The sequence below is a fragment of the Candoia aspera genome, chromosome 4 (genome assembly GCF_035149785.1).
Source record: "Candoia aspera isolate rCanAsp1 chromosome 4, rCanAsp1.hap2, whole genome shotgun sequence".
NCBI lineage: Eukaryota > Metazoa > Chordata > Lepidosauria > Squamata > Boidae > Candoia > Candoia aspera.
The window spans coordinates 82,223,802-82,239,474 of record NC_086156.1 but is presented as its reverse complement, the minus strand read 5'-3'; the positions used below and the strand labels follow the sequence as shown (position 1 = coordinate 82,239,474).

General features: G+C 38.1%; 1 protein-coding gene across 2 annotated transcripts in view; it reads left to right on the top strand.

Moving 5' to 3' along the window:
• SKAP1 (src kinase associated phosphoprotein 1) overlaps positions 1–15,673 on the top strand; it is a 430,242-nt gene that overhangs the window by 324,350 nt on the left and 90,219 nt on the right. For both annotated transcript variants that reach the window (XM_063300798.1, XM_063300799.1), the window contains exons 7-8: positions 1,020–1,083; positions 10,047–10,247. In XM_063300798.1, the coding sequence (XP_063156868.1) occupies positions 1,020–1,083; positions 10,047–10,247 (265 nt within the window). The remainder of the gene's footprint in view (positions 1–1,019; positions 1,084–10,046; positions 10,248–15,673) is intronic.

The window sequence follows — 15,673 nt, the reverse complement described above, 5'->3', positions numbered from 1 at the left end:
TGATGTGAACTACAATGAGGTGAACAAAAAATAACGTGCTTTCTGGGATTCCAAAGGAAACTTAGACATGCAGAAAGTTCCACTTCCTCATTCCCCAATGAGCTTCTCTATTTAGATTGTTCCAAATAAGTGAACAAATGTAAAAATCACATTTTAAAAAAAGGAAAAAAAACTATTTTACATGGAAGGAGGAGAGATAAAACAGTGGTACAAATGAAGGACATTCTAAGATGCATGTCCAGACAAAAACATTGCAACACAAGGCTTATTTGCACATTCATGTCTATATAATTAGATTTCTTCTTGCTCACTGATTCAGCAACTGAATGTGTAAACTCCCTAAAAAATAACTACTGCATTTCAGATGATCCTAGGGGATAATAGGGTATCACTGTCTGGTTGCATGCACTTCTGAATTCATTCTTAATGATGACTTACATTAGAATGAATGAATGAATAAATAAATAAACAAAGAAAGAAAGAAAGAAAGAAATAGCTAGTTAGGACATAGTACCACTGGGATATGATCTACACTGAGGTGGTGCCATGTTTAAGTATCAAGCATATAAATCAATATAAAGCATATAAATCAATTCCATCTGGCGGGGTCCAGGAGGTGGGCCTTCTCTGCAATAGCACCTGCCCTTTGGAATATCCTTCCCACAGAAGTGAGATTGGCTCCCTCCCTCCTGGACTTTAGGAAACAGCTAAAGACCTGGCTCTGTAATTATGCCTGGGGCGGGAGGGAGAGTAGCCATCCTTGGGGATGGTTAGTTTCTTAGAAGGACCCAGCTCTGCCTGCAAATCATAAAGAACTTTTAGCCATCGAGGTTTTTATTATATTTATTGTATTTGTATTATAGGGTTTTATAGTTTTATATTTTTATCTATGTTTTATTGTAAACCGCCCAGAGTCCCTTTTGGGAGATGGGCGGTGATAAATTTGATTAATAAATAAAAATAAATAAATATTCAATCCTCTGCATAGATATTTGGCATTCTGATTTTTCCCTTTGCAGTTCACAGCTGCTAATCCTGCAGAAGCTTCAGACTGGGTGGATCATATCACATTTCTGCTGAAAGGTGAGTGACTGAGGAAGGATCAAACCCATACTTTAAGGATAAGAATTAATCAATTAATCAATTACATCTTTATCAATCAACTATTGACATCAACAGCCTTAACTAATCTACCAACTTGCAATCATTCTCTTGACTTTTCACAGTTAGAGTGGAAGGAGAAGAAATATTCTTCCAAGCATTCTTCAGGTGAACCTGAGAAGGAGAAAAACAGACATTCACACTTAGTGTCACATATACTAACACACCTATCCTTTTCTCCTGGTCCTTTGACAACTTAAGTTTTCACCTCTGCCTTCTCTGAAGCTGTACACATTTATATCAGTCCTGGTGGTGGATACTGGTAGAGTCTAGCCTGATAACAACTTTGCACTGTTCAGCTCTATTTTTGAAGGAGATATTAAAAATTCTCCCCCAATCAAGATCATGCTCATTGCACTTACACCCAATTATCACAAGACCATTTCCATTTATCTCCAGCATCCCAGGGGACTTCAGGTTCTATTTATTTTTCTGGTTGTTATCAAGATTTTCCACATAAGAATTGCCAGTATTACAACACTCAGTACCATTCCTTTTGATCCCTATTCCAAGATTTATGGCCTTATTCTTCCTTCAGCTGTAGACATGCTGCATATATTATTTTATTTTTCCCACCTTTTCATTTTTTTATAAATAACTCAAGGCGGCGAACATACCTAATACCCCCCCCTGCCTCCTCCTATTTTCCCCACAACAACAACCCTGTGAGGTGAGTTGGGCTGAGAGAGAGTGACTGGCCCAAGGTCACCCAGCTGGCTTTCATGCCTAAAGTGGGACTAGAACTCTCAGTCTCCTGGTTTCTAGCCCAACACCTTAACCACTAGACAAAACTGGCTCTTATGGATTATGATCAAATCAACAGGACTTTCTTTCTCTATTACATATTATTTATTGTCACTTCACTTTCCATAGAGCTGAACTTGTCCATCAAGAGATTATTTATACCCTTAGTAGACCTCTGAGAGCATACCTCAGTTCCACAAACTTCAGTTACCATATCAGGTATACCTTAAGCACAATCTTCTATACAAGGGAACAAGGAGGGGCAGCAGCAACACAGAGATAATTCCAAATATAATCAATACAATTGCCTGGGTTATATATTAACTATTTGAATAAGATCTTCAGCACATTTGTTGCAAATGGGATAGTTGGAAACAGTTTATCTGGGCCTCCTGCTAAAATGTCATTAGGCAAGTTATCCTTCCTTCCCTCCCTCCCTCGAAAACTATCCCCAATTTTATAGAAAGCAGAGAATAAGTGAAAGTCAGTATCTTTGAAGAAACTAGTTGTTTGCCCAATCAAACAAAAGGCTCCACCTGGGACGTCCTAGGTCTAGCCAGCAAATCAGAAACTTTCTAGCAATAAACAAACCTTCCAAATCACATTTTGGTATGATGATAAAAGCACAAACTTATTGTGCCATTGTATAAAAAGGGCTGTATGGGGGAGGCTTCTTCAGGTTGCAGTGGACAATTTTGCTAGGTTTATTCCATCAATAAACAAGACAGGACAAAGTCCCTATCCTTCAGCATATAGCCTTGCAGTTCTGGACATGGTCCATGGCTCATGATATTTTCCTTATGTACATTAGCCTGGCAGGTACCAACAGTGATTTCACAGACACTCTCTGTCACAGATACTCTCTGCCAGAGCTTCATCCTGGTCATGGAAATAAATATCTCTCTAGGAATGCAAACATGCATTCATGTGCTTTGCAGTGGATGAGACTCAAATTGATAAGTTGCTTTTATTGCAGATGCAAAATAAGCCCCCATGACAATGAAGATCAGTTACTGCAGAATCTAGGAATCTAGCCATATTTATGGCAACCCTGGGATTTAAACCTATGTCTCTTTCTCCTGCCTATGTGGTTAGAGATTTTTTTGCTGCCCGTTTCTCAGCCTTGAATATTGAGGACATCTGCAGAGAGTTTTGATAACTGTCTGGTCTGGTCTCAGACTCTACTTCTGGCTTGCTACCTTCAGCCTGGATATTCTTTGTAAACCCAGATATATGTCACAAGTGGATGTTGCTTCCAGGTGTTGAAACCAACCTCCTTTACTGTTTGAGAATCTCATAGATCTCTTGACTATATCTGTGAACATCCATTGTCACCTTCTACAGCAGAGAGGGTCAATGGGAAAGATATCTGGTGGATGTGTTTTTTAATGCATGGATACAACTAGTCATATGCAGCTTTCCCTTATTCCCTCCCCATACAAAGGTTCTTTTTAAATTGATTTGCACATTGTCTCCATGCATCCTAGTTACTGCATGGTGGCCAAGAGAACTGTTTTTGCCCACTCTTACTTTAAGTTTCACCAGGAAGAATTTGCTCTATTGCAGCAGAGGATGAAGCTATCATCCAAATTTTGCCATTCTCCATCTCATAGCTTTATACTTCCCTGCCCAACTTTTTCAGAGAAGGCCTCAGCAATTCTAAAAACTGCATGTAAGCCTTCTACCCAGCTTCCTTACCTATATAAATTGGGTGTTCATGAGAGAGATGAGCAAAAATGCCAGGTGTGTATACCAAGGGTTTACACACCCAACAGGGTCACCAAAGTCTTGAAGATCATCCCAGCTGCCCAGCTAAAGCAAGCAGACATCTATATTGGGCAGCAATGATATAGGAAGATGCTGGAGGGGGTCTTTAGAGGTAATAGGCAGAGACATATTTTCATACTGCATGGGAGAAGGCAGCAGTAAACCATTCCTGTATTTTACCAAGAAAGCCACACAAACAGACCAGATGAAGTGATAGATGAAATAATGCCTAACAATTCAACATGCTATTGAGGAAGAACTGAGGATCCTATGGAGAACTAATGATGTTCATGATGTGGCTAGATTAAAGCCCTCTAATGCTGGTGTTCACATGCAGGAAAAGAAAATCCAAAGCTGCAAAGACAAAATTACAGTGGGATCATGGAATGTAAGAAGCATGAACATAGGAAAGCTCAAGACAGTGAAGGATGAAATGAACTGACTGCACATTGACATCTTAGGCATCAGCAATTTGAAATGGACATGATAAACAAAGAAGAAATGGCATTGCTTTCATAGTCAAGAAGGATATAGCAAGGACAGTACTTGGGTAAAATGCAATCAATAATAATATCAATTACACTTTGCAGACAACCCTTTAATATGATGATTATCCAGGTTTATACTCTAACCACTGATGCAAAAGAGGAGGTTGCTGAGATATATGGTCAAGCTTAATCTGACATTAACAGGACATGCAAGCAAGATGTGGGGCTTGTGGCTGGAGATGGGAATGCCAAAGTTGGAAATATTAAGGAGGAAAACTTAGTTGTACTGAATGGCCTAGGAAACAGAAATGAAGCAGAAGTATGATTTATTAATTGCTACCAATCCAATGATTTCTTCATTGCTAAAACAGCCTTCCAACAACCAAAATGATGACTACATACATTGACCTAACCAGATGAAGTACACAGAAATCAAATTCATTATATTTTTGGTACAAGGAGGTAGAAGAGCTCAATTATAAAAGCCAGGGTCTGACTGTGGAACAGATTGTTAACTGTGCATGTGTGAATTTCAAGTCAAGCTACAGCAGAAGAAAGCAACCAGTTTCCATGACATGATCTTGAGCATATCCTCACCATTTTCAAGGAGATCATCAAGAATCATTGTGGTATCCTGAACCTCATTGATAGGGAACTAAAGGAATTATGAATGAAATCAAGGAAGTTATTAAGGATGAATGTAAAAAGAGATTCCAAACCAAGAAATAGAAGAAAACAAACAGGATATCAGAACAAATGATGGAAAGTGCCAAGATGATAAGACAAACCAAAGCCAAGAAAGGCAGAGCTTTCAGGAAGGAACTTAAAATTTTCAGGGAATTGCTAGATGAGACAAAGAAGCAGTACAATAACATCTACAAAGACAATGAAGATGGAAACAGACACAGAAAGCAAGGAAAGTCTTCCAAAAGATCTCTAAACACAGAAGGAAGTTTCAACCTTGAACTGGTATTCTAAGGGATGCCAGTGCATGGAAAGTAACTGATTCAAAAAAGATCAAACAAAAATGGAAGGAGTATAATGAAATCCTCTGCTGTATAGATGTCAACTTCCAAGATACCTTAGAAGATTTCCTCTATTCCCTCCAGTACTAGAAGATGAAGTTAGATCAGTACTTCAGTCAGAAGGCTAAAAGAATTGATGGAATAGCTACCAAAATATGGCAAACAACAGAGAAAGAATCAGTAAAGGTTCTAACCAAACTATGCCAGCAAATCTGGAGAACAGCACAGTAGTCAACAGATTGGAAGAGATCAGCTTACATACCAATACCAGAGAAAGGAGACTTAGCAGAATGTGCAAACTATATCCCTAATTTTACATGCCAGCAAAATAATACTTAGGATTATCCAGTGCAGATTAGAACTGTACATGGAAAGGGAGATGCCAGATGCTCAACCTAGTTTTAGAAAAAACCAGCTAATTGCTGGATAATTGAGAAAGCCAAAGAATACCAAAAAGAAGTTAATGTGTACTTCATTGATTATAGAAAGGCCTTCAGTCATGTTGACTATGTGGAATATGTTTAAGAAAATATCATTGTCCTCATGTGATATCTATACATAGGTCAGGAAGCCACAGTCCAGACAGAACATGGCAAAAAGGCTGGCTTCAGGTCAACAAATAAGTGAGAGAAGGCTGTATACTCTCTATTTATTCAGTGTTTATGCTGAATGTATATTGTGAGAGGCTGAATTGGAAGAAGAAGAGCATGGTTTTAAAACTGGAGGAAAAAACATCAATAACTTGCACTATGATGATGGGACTACTCTAATAGCTAAAATGGAAATGATCTGGAAGCTCTAGTAATAAAAGTAAGGAGTAAAGTGAAAAAATGGGCTAAGATTAAATATAAAAAAGACCATACTAATGACAAGTACAGTAACCATTGTTAGATAATGAAATAGTGAGTAGCTTCTGCCTTTTAGGATCACCTATCAACAGTAAAGGAACTAGCAGCCAAGAAATATACCACAGACCAGCACTGATAGGGTAGTGATGAAGGCCTTGGAATGGATGCACTATTGGATGACCTGAATGGGCCAGGTTAGGGACAGATTATCCTGGAGAAGGTCTATCTATGTGGTCTCTAAGAGTTAATACTGACTTTATAGCACATAATCAGTCAATGGATTATGTAGATTTTTGTCTTATCATGTTGAAATTCCTTGTTGCTGTTATTTTGGCACATTGGTGTAGGGAGTTTTGTGCCATGCAGCAGACTCTTTGGATGTACAGTTCAACAATAATAACAGTTCCACAAGACTTGTTGCTTCCTTCCTTCCTAAGGTGCTCTCTGACTTTCATGTTTACGAAAAGCCTACAGTTTTTCCTCAAACAGCTATCCAGTTGGAATGGTGCCTTCATACTTTAGATGTTCAGTTTGCACCAATATTCTGTCCTTTCCCATTGAACCTAAATACTCTTTCTTTGTTATTCAGAACCAAAGAAAGGTTTTCCAATACCTTCACATTTTGCTCACAGGTTCTAAGACATCATTGCTTTGTGTTATGAGTTGACAGCTAATGTCATTGCACACCAAGCACACCATACAAAAGTTGTAACCTGCTTTTTTTCTTGGCATTGTTCTTGGCAGACTTCTGTAAAGCATCCTCATGGTCTTGAGCCATCTATCTTTATCACATGTACCATCTCAGTGTTCAAGCCTGAGCACATGTGTCTTTTTGAAGAACAGTTCTTTCCTTCATCTTTTCCTAGCAAAGATACCTGCCTCTCCTTCAAGGTAAACTTGTTCTAATGCAGAGAAACCACAGTGAAGAAGAACATCCTGCTTACCTATAATGTAACTGTGGTTTTTTTCAGTGGTCATCTGTGTATTCACATGACCAACCTTCCTCCCTTTGACTAGTATATCTTCCTATAGTCTAGGGCTATATATTAGTCTTATGAAAATGAAAAGAGAGCTAGAATTATGCCCAGTACAGGGCACATATCCCATCCAAAAATTCAGTTGTAGAAGATTCTCAGTTGTGGTTTTGCACTAGGGCATCATCTATATATACAAATTCAAAAATGCTTACTCACTATTACAGATAAGCAACCGGTTCCTTCATATTACATATTTGCTGTTGCGTGCTAGTTGCCACAATGTTACATTCTTTAGCCAAGAACATTTACTTAAGATTCAAACTTATATTTGGACTATGCCAATTATTCAGACAGGACTTTACTAAAAATGGCTTTAATCAAGAGCTGAGCAGTGTATAGATTCCATGCCAGAAACAGCCCTCCTTCTCTGGGTAGAATTGTGTCACCAGTGAGCTTTTCTTAAATTCCCAAAAACCTTGGATATGTGTCTGTGTTTTAAATAGATTTCCTACCATCATATAGAAAACATTTGCATACATTCCTGAGAATCTTAGCTTATGGATACATTTTTCAACAGATTTCTTGTACTCATTCAGAAAAATCATAAAAACACAATGATAAGCTTGTCTGAAAGTCACAGAAAACAGAAAGCAACGTTTAATCAGAAACCAATTTGGGTGATTTTGTTCTAAGAGCTTCCTTACTGGTTTTAAGGGTTTTGTCAGTCAAAGACTAACATCAAAGTTATCCCATTTATCCTTATAAAAATACATCATCTATAAAGAGATAAAGAGATCCTGATTGGCCCAAAGCTATATAACAAGTTTAATGATGGGCAGATTTCAATCAGGTGTTCTTGGCTAGAGTCCAGTTCTTTATCAGATAACACGAATGTGCCTCCCACACACACACGCTATTGTGGGTTATGCAGGCTAGTTCTACCCTTTACATTAATGCAAGAGGAGCTCTTCTACGCATGGCTCAGTCAGCGTTTTCCACTATATGGAAGAATTTGGTGGTGAATACACTGATGCACACCTAGATTCCTTTCCAAGTTGCCAAGGCATTGTTTTTTGGCAGTGATGAGAGTCTTTATAAGTCTTTCTGGTCTTCTGACCTATTTATACATTCTTGCAGTGCACAGGAGGATAATTTGAACCTTCCCTTACTTCACCAATTAAATAACAATATTTAGTAGTTTTGAACTCCCAGCAGGATGTTAGTTTCTCCATATTACATAGCCTGGATATGATAGCACTTGCCCAATAAACTTATACCTAAGATGGAAGAGAATTAGGTGGTACATGGAAGCTACAAACAAACTAAGCTTGGGGTAACTTAGGTTTTGCTGAAGTAGTAAAGAGAGAGATATGAAGAATGGATAACAAAGAAGAGGAAGCTTTTTAAGGCATTGGCAAGGATAGCTATGGAAGAAAATCAATCAGCTTCCAAAAGTACATACTCAGATCCAAATCACCAAATACAAGCTAGTATTCTCTTAGCACATTTTGATCACAGTTTAATACTCAAAGTGGGGATAGATAACGATAATTCTCCCACATTTTCTTACTTGTTTAAGGGAAATGTGTATGAGCCCTAATCCATTTCAATATTACTGGAAATGTATTTGGTTGATTTTTTAGGTTGATTAAAAACCTCAGGTCTCTGATCTTGTAGATGTAACCTGAACTAAGATAAATTTATACCAACACCCAAATTCAAAAGATGCCTTTTTCTTCTCCCATTCATTTTTGTTTTGTTTTATTTTGTACTGTCTACAGGATTTATTCCTCCCAATTTCCTGGGTACCTTTTGGTATAAAAACAGACCTGGTAATAGTCAAATTTTGTGTGTGTGATGGGTTAATCAAAACCTAAACTCCCATTTCCACTTTGGTGAAGACATTTTCTGTGTTATAAAGGATGTATGCTCTCAAAGCGTCCTCTGCTGGTCAGTATGCAAAGCCAGTATTGTGAATGCTATTTTAAGGTACTATGATAAAAAGTATAAAATCATTACTGCTTTGTTGTTTTTGTTACTAATCCATATCTTTCACTCTAAAAATCATTGATGATGGGACCAAATTTCATTTATAGGTTATTGCAACTAGTTTAGCTATATTATTGATATTCTGAATAATGTCCTGCTTAACAGTAATATCTGCCTGCAAGAATTACAGATTCAAGTCCATCATGATGTTACCTACATGAATAGTTAAGGCCCTCCTGTCTGTTATAGGAATATGGGTAAGAATTCTTGCACTGAACAGCTGCATAGCTGGTTCTAGTTTTGACCCACAGATGTATAAATGCTACAGGAGATGGCATGTTAACATTTCATTTCACCAGTTTCTCTGTGTTGTATGCACTGGTGTGCTAATAAACATATAACAACCAGCTCTGCCAGCTCCACTGCTGCCACCATGCCATGCTGCAAGCTGCCAAACAGCTGATCAGTGCACTAGGCATCATGGCTGTGCTCTGCTCTCAATTGGCTTGCAAAATTCCTGAAAATGTAACAATTGGCTTTCATGAACCAGAACAAGCCAGCTGCAGCACACCACTGTTTGTGTGGTATGTGTACTGTATGCATAGCATAGGTTATTTTATTAAATTCTAAACGTTTTATTTGTCTCCATGAATTTGTAATACTTGAATGGGGATAAGTATCTAAGCAGAATGTAATCCACTAGGCTGTACTGATCAAATCCAAATTTAGAGTTGGAGCTAAGTTAGTTCCCTTCAGAATATTTGTTCTGGCTGTTATAGCTCAAGCTGAGGGCTAAAGTTGTATCCCTTCATCTTTATTTATGATTGTGTATGATTTGGCCATCTGATGAAATTGAAATGAAAAAGGCAGCACAATATGTTGGTATTCCAGGGGGTTATTGCTGCCTTTGTTTTTAGCAAGCAAGAAGTAGGCTTGTTGAATCTGCCATGTACATGCTAGATTCTTAGGTGGTTTTCTCTCTCCCTCTCCCTCTCCCCCTTTCTTCATAGGTTATTATTTTTTCTTCTTTTTTATCTTTTCTCTCAGATATGAACTCCTTTACTATCCCCTGTGAGGAAGAGGACGAAGAGGAGGAGGAACACAGTAATACTTATAAAGAAGAGGCCTATGATGATATAGAGAGTTTTGATTCCCCCAGTGTGACATTTCATCAGGATTCCACTTTGGACCTGGAGAAAGAGGAGGCTGTGGAACAGGGCAAAGAGTGCATTTATGAAGTTCTTCCAGGTGAACCATTCAAGTTGGGAATATTGGAAGTTTTAGTTTTAACACATTTGGAGGGCGTACTTTGGAGAAAACTACTCCAACAGTCTTTTAAGTTTACTTATATTTTAAAGAACCCATTTAGCTCTTTTGTCTATAAAATATTCTACTCAGAATAGATTATTATATGAATCACCATGCTTATGTCAATTTTCAAGTGAAAGTCAATAAAAAAGTCAGATTAGAAATATCTACAAGTTGCCTCAGTTAGCTGGAAAAAGAATTAGCTTACTTGAAAGGACAGAATGACATATATCACAGGTATACTTTCTATGCTCTTCATTTAACGTATTCTACAAATTCTGCTCCCAAAACACCACCTAAAATATATGCTGAAAATGAGAAGCACTTGCCACCATATTTAGTTTTGGTGCTTTCTAGTTTCCTGAACTTGTTGACCCCCTCAGTTTTGTGTTATTTTCAGTGCACAGCATGCAAACAGAAGTATAATCAAGGTTTTCCATGCAACAGGCTTTCTGTCTCCCATTTGTAAAATATGTCTGAAATTGATTCAAGTTGTTTTGACTACTTGCAGATTTATTCGAACATCAAGTGCTATGAATATGGCCATGTCTCTATGTTTGCAAGTCTAGAGGAGAGTAGAGAGCTGTCAGCCAATTGGTGCTTGCCTTACTGGCAAATAGCTGAGCACAGAGAATTTCAGTCAATAACTGAGTATCTCATCCCAACTTCAAGTTCCACTAGGTTCATTCCTAAACAAGCATCCCCTCCCTCTCTTTACTAAAACAAAAAATAAATTGTTAAAATTTTCCCTCTCCTATAGTTCATGTATTTCTGCACATATATCTGTGAAGATTTCTCCATTGCTTTGCAAAAAATACCATAGGTAATTTGAGGAGAAGGTTTTCAGTGCGGAAGCTAAGAGCTTACAAATATAAATAAATGCACTTAGTAAAAGCTTTCAAAGCTTCTCTGTCATGGCAGCAAACCTCTACTGTCCTTCAAAACTCAACAACTAGTAACACCGCTATACCAGTACTTTTTCCATTTGTGTAACTTTTCCTAATTATGCCAATGCTTTGCTATGATGGGAGCCCAAAAGGTGGGAATTAGGGTGTTAAGAATCTGTGCCAATGGGAGCAGAAACCACTCCTTGAAGCATGAGGAAGCCATATGTTGCTGTTTCTGAAGCAGCACTTTCTGGGCTGAAAGAGCATTTCCCTGTTCAAGAATAAAAAAGCATTGTTACAAGGATAGGTCACGCTCTTAAATTCCCAGTGATGATGTCATGTGATTGGCAGAATGGGGTTCATATTGCCCTAGTGCCAGAATATTAGCACTAAGACTTAACTGTTGTCTGGAGGACCCCCAGAAAATGAGTCTGTTTGTGTTATTCCAGAAAGGGAAGGCATATCTTGTCCACACACAAATTCAGTACCATTTGAAAACCGATTGTAAAGATTAAGTTTCAGATTAGAGATTTAGAAAGCTGAGATTCATGGGATACTGAATTCTGTGAGGTTTTATTTGTGTCAATACCTGGTGGACTCAAAAAATAAATAGAACTCTTGGGGTAAGCAGTACATAAAGTCAGAGATATACTGTATCTGTGGAAATGAGTAATGCTTTCTAAAAACAAAGGCAGTATTGAAGCAAAGCCAGTAAGAAGCCCAAAGAATAATACAGGGGTTAATTTTCTTAGAAGAGAAAGGCTTACTTTATAATCTTTGTTTATAAATTGTGCAAGCAGAACTTATTTGAAATAATAGATTGCTAAATTAGGCAACAAAACTACTGATACTATATCAGTTAAACAAAGAGAGCAACTGTTTAGGCCTCCAAACAGAGTTTTTTGCCTCTTCTATCTCAAAACCTGTTATAAACCATTCCTTTGCCCCTTCTGCTAGTTCTGATTGCTGTTACATTTCAAACGCAAGAGAGAGAGATTTCTAGGTCATTAAGGAAAACATTCCCTGTCATTAAAACTACTTCATCAATTCCCTGATTACTCATTAGCCCATAAGGTGAAACCATAATGATAGTTTCATTCATGCTAATCAAGACAACCAAATTCATAGGAATGCTCACTCACTCTTCTGTTAAAATGCAGGTGGCCAATCTGAGACAATAGGTTTAATACTCCACACTACATCACCATTCTGCCCAATGCACATGGAGAAGAACAAATTTGCTCCATCAGTCTGATTAGGATTTCTTGGTATCTTGATGCAGGATAATCTGCATATCACTTTCCTTCTGCATACAGAGGACAGAAGGAACTTACCTCTCTGCCCATGCACTCGTCTTCCTTTTGTGTGTGGAATACAGCCACATGAAAGGTGGCTGGACATGTTCTTCATATATGAAATGTTCCTACTATTCCAAAAAGAGGACTGCAGGATGAGAGTGGAAAGTCTGTTTTGAAGCTCCTTGGGGGTTATAACTTTGTTCTCTAAAGAAATTTACTGAAATGAGAGAAAATAAGAGAACAAGCACACAGGAAAAAAAGGTTTTGCTACTCGGATCAATGATCAATGCCAAGGGAAGTAGTAATCAAGAAATCAAACGATGTATCGCGCTTGGAAAATCTACCATCAAAGACGTATCTAAAGTTTTCAGAAGTAAAGACATCAGTTTAAAAACAAAGGTGCGTCTGACTCACGCCATGGTCTTCTCAATTGCCACATATGCCTGTGAAAGTTGGACATTAAAAAAGGAAGATAGAAGAAGAATTGATGCATTCGAATTGTGTTGTTGGCGAAGATTATTGAAAATATTGTGGACTGCCAAAAGAACAAACAAATCAGTTTTAGAAGAAATACAGCCAGAATGTTCCCTAGAGGCAAAGGTAACTAGGCTTAGATTGTCATACTTTGGGCACATCGTCAGGAAAAACTGATCGCTTGAAAAGGACATCATGTTTGGTAAAGTCGAGGGCCATTGAAAAAAAGGAAGACCTTCAATGCGATGGATTGATTCAATTACCACAACAATGGATGCAAACATTGGAACAATCAGGCATGTGGCGCAAGACCGAACAGCATTTTGTTCTGTTATACATAGGGTCGCCAAGAGTCATAACTGACTCGACAGCAACTAACAACAACAACAACAAATAAAGGATCCAGAATCCTTGTACCTACAGACTCTGCAAAACCTAAAATATCTGGTGTACAAATTTCTGCACATACTTCAAATGAGAAACCCAAGCCACACGCTGCCAAGCTCCATGGCCTCCTCAGACAAGTCTTCTGGGCAAGAATAGCAATTTGATAAGAATAAAGAATCTGGCAAGCCCATTTCTGAGACCCAGGGACTAGCTTTCAGGTTTTGGAAGTATTCCATTCTGTCATTCCCAATCCTTCAGACATGATGCAGAGTCACTGCCATGACATTTACAAGAGTACCCCATCTCTGAACTGAATACCAGAGAATGGGGAGATGGAGAAGAGCTATGTGTTTCTGTATACTGATTCAGGTAGAAGTCATAGGTTATGAGCTTCTTCTAGCTCCTTTCAACCCCTCAGCCCTCTCAGAGGGTTTTCTCCCTCTTCCTGAGGCCATAAGTGGAATAAAGGAAAGACATACTGTAGATTCCAAGTGCTATCAAGACAAGATGGAAAGAACTTTAGAAAATATTTTAGAGAGAATTCTTTCCCTGATTTCAGTGGCAAAAGTTAATTAATAGAGGATAATAAACTTTTGTCCTTTGTGTATACCAAGCCTCATAGTGAAGACTAGGATTTTCCAACTCTGCATAAATATTAAAATCTAAATATCAAACCAAGTCAAAAGAAAGCCTTTCCTCAAGCGCCAAAGACTTTACAGTATCTTTTCCAGAGTTTTTTTTTAATGGTTGCAAGTTTGAATAAACAATTTTTTCCAAGCTATTACTTTACCATCTGATGCAAACTTCAGAAGAAAGATTCTGAAAAAGAAATTGGCTCCTTCCAGCCTGTGTTTTGAGTCTCTAAGTCAATAACCACCTCTGGAGAAAAAAGAATTATTCTGATCATGATTTTCTATTCTTACCTTATTCTTGGTTCATTCTTATTAGAGGAAAAAATGACAAACCTACCGTTTATTACTTACTTCCTTAGTTTAAAAGGCTGCCCAATTCCTTGAAGATTCTGGGTGGCATATATTACTAAAAATAGTAAGAACAAGAGAAACAAGAGAAGACTGAGGTACATCCAGAGAAAGACATTCATACTAAAAAATAATATTCTGTGAGGTGCTCATCGCTCACCCTAAACCAAGAAAACACCCACATCATGAGAGTTTGGGAAACACACTGAGATCTACTCCCATTTTTTCTGCTGTATATTTGTTAACAGAATCTTCTGCACTAAATCCAGTGGGGGAGGGATGGAATTGAGAGGGTCCTTATTTTGAGAAGAAGAAAAGTAGTCATTTCTATGGATTCTACAGGAAGTACTAGCTATTTTAAGTTAAGGAATGCCGTCAGTGAGATTTGATAAATAGAAGCATGGGGACTTCTTCCCCTGATTTTTTACAGCAGTGATATCTACACTTTCTGAGGTCAACAATCTAGCTGACAGATCAAACAATTATTTAATTACTCAGTGCCTGTGAACCTACCTTCTTAACAACTGTACCCTAGAATTACAGAATTGCTGTCTAACTCCAGTCAGACAAATCACTCTGCAAAAAAATAACTTTCACCTTTGGATGCGTATTCATAGACAAAGCAAAGAATATTTTCTAATGTAGGATTCCAGCATTGTGCTAACCAACCATATTGCATATCAATGCAAACCAGTCCAGATAGCCATATGCTGAACTAGGCGTGTGGAGGATGAAGCTATGGATCTACCATTCCAGCGCACGAATAGTATCATCTCACATCAGTCTTTATTTCACAGTCAAATTACTTTCTTTATTGTGACAAGAGATAACTTAGTATAACTTTTAAAACAAAATCCTCTGAAGATGCTCAGAAGCACTCAGTTCCTTACTCTCTCTTACATGCCAGGTTAGATATTAGAAGTTCAGCTCAGATTTAGGTGTAAAGAACCTCTGGTAGCTGTGGCAAATTAGACCCCTCCCATGATCTGACTGAGGAAGATTTCTCATCCCTCCCCTCACCCCACTTCCTTCCCATCCTATCCACCCCTCTCTTCAACTTGGAGATTCTAAAGACATTGTGAGGCCATATCTCCATGCTGCTTACAGCTGCACAGGCCCGCCATTCATATATCCCTTCCCCCAAGTCTCCGACTGATATACTGAAGTAGGCCTGCATACGGGGCAGATCCTCCAAGGAGCTGTGTTTTAATGTTGCAATTTGATTCAATTTTCCACTCTATAAAATTACCCATCATTGTTCGTTGCTTCCTAACAGACACCTTCACTCTTAATTTAACAATCCTATCGAATTCTGCCTCGGAAATTGGAAAAATTTATCA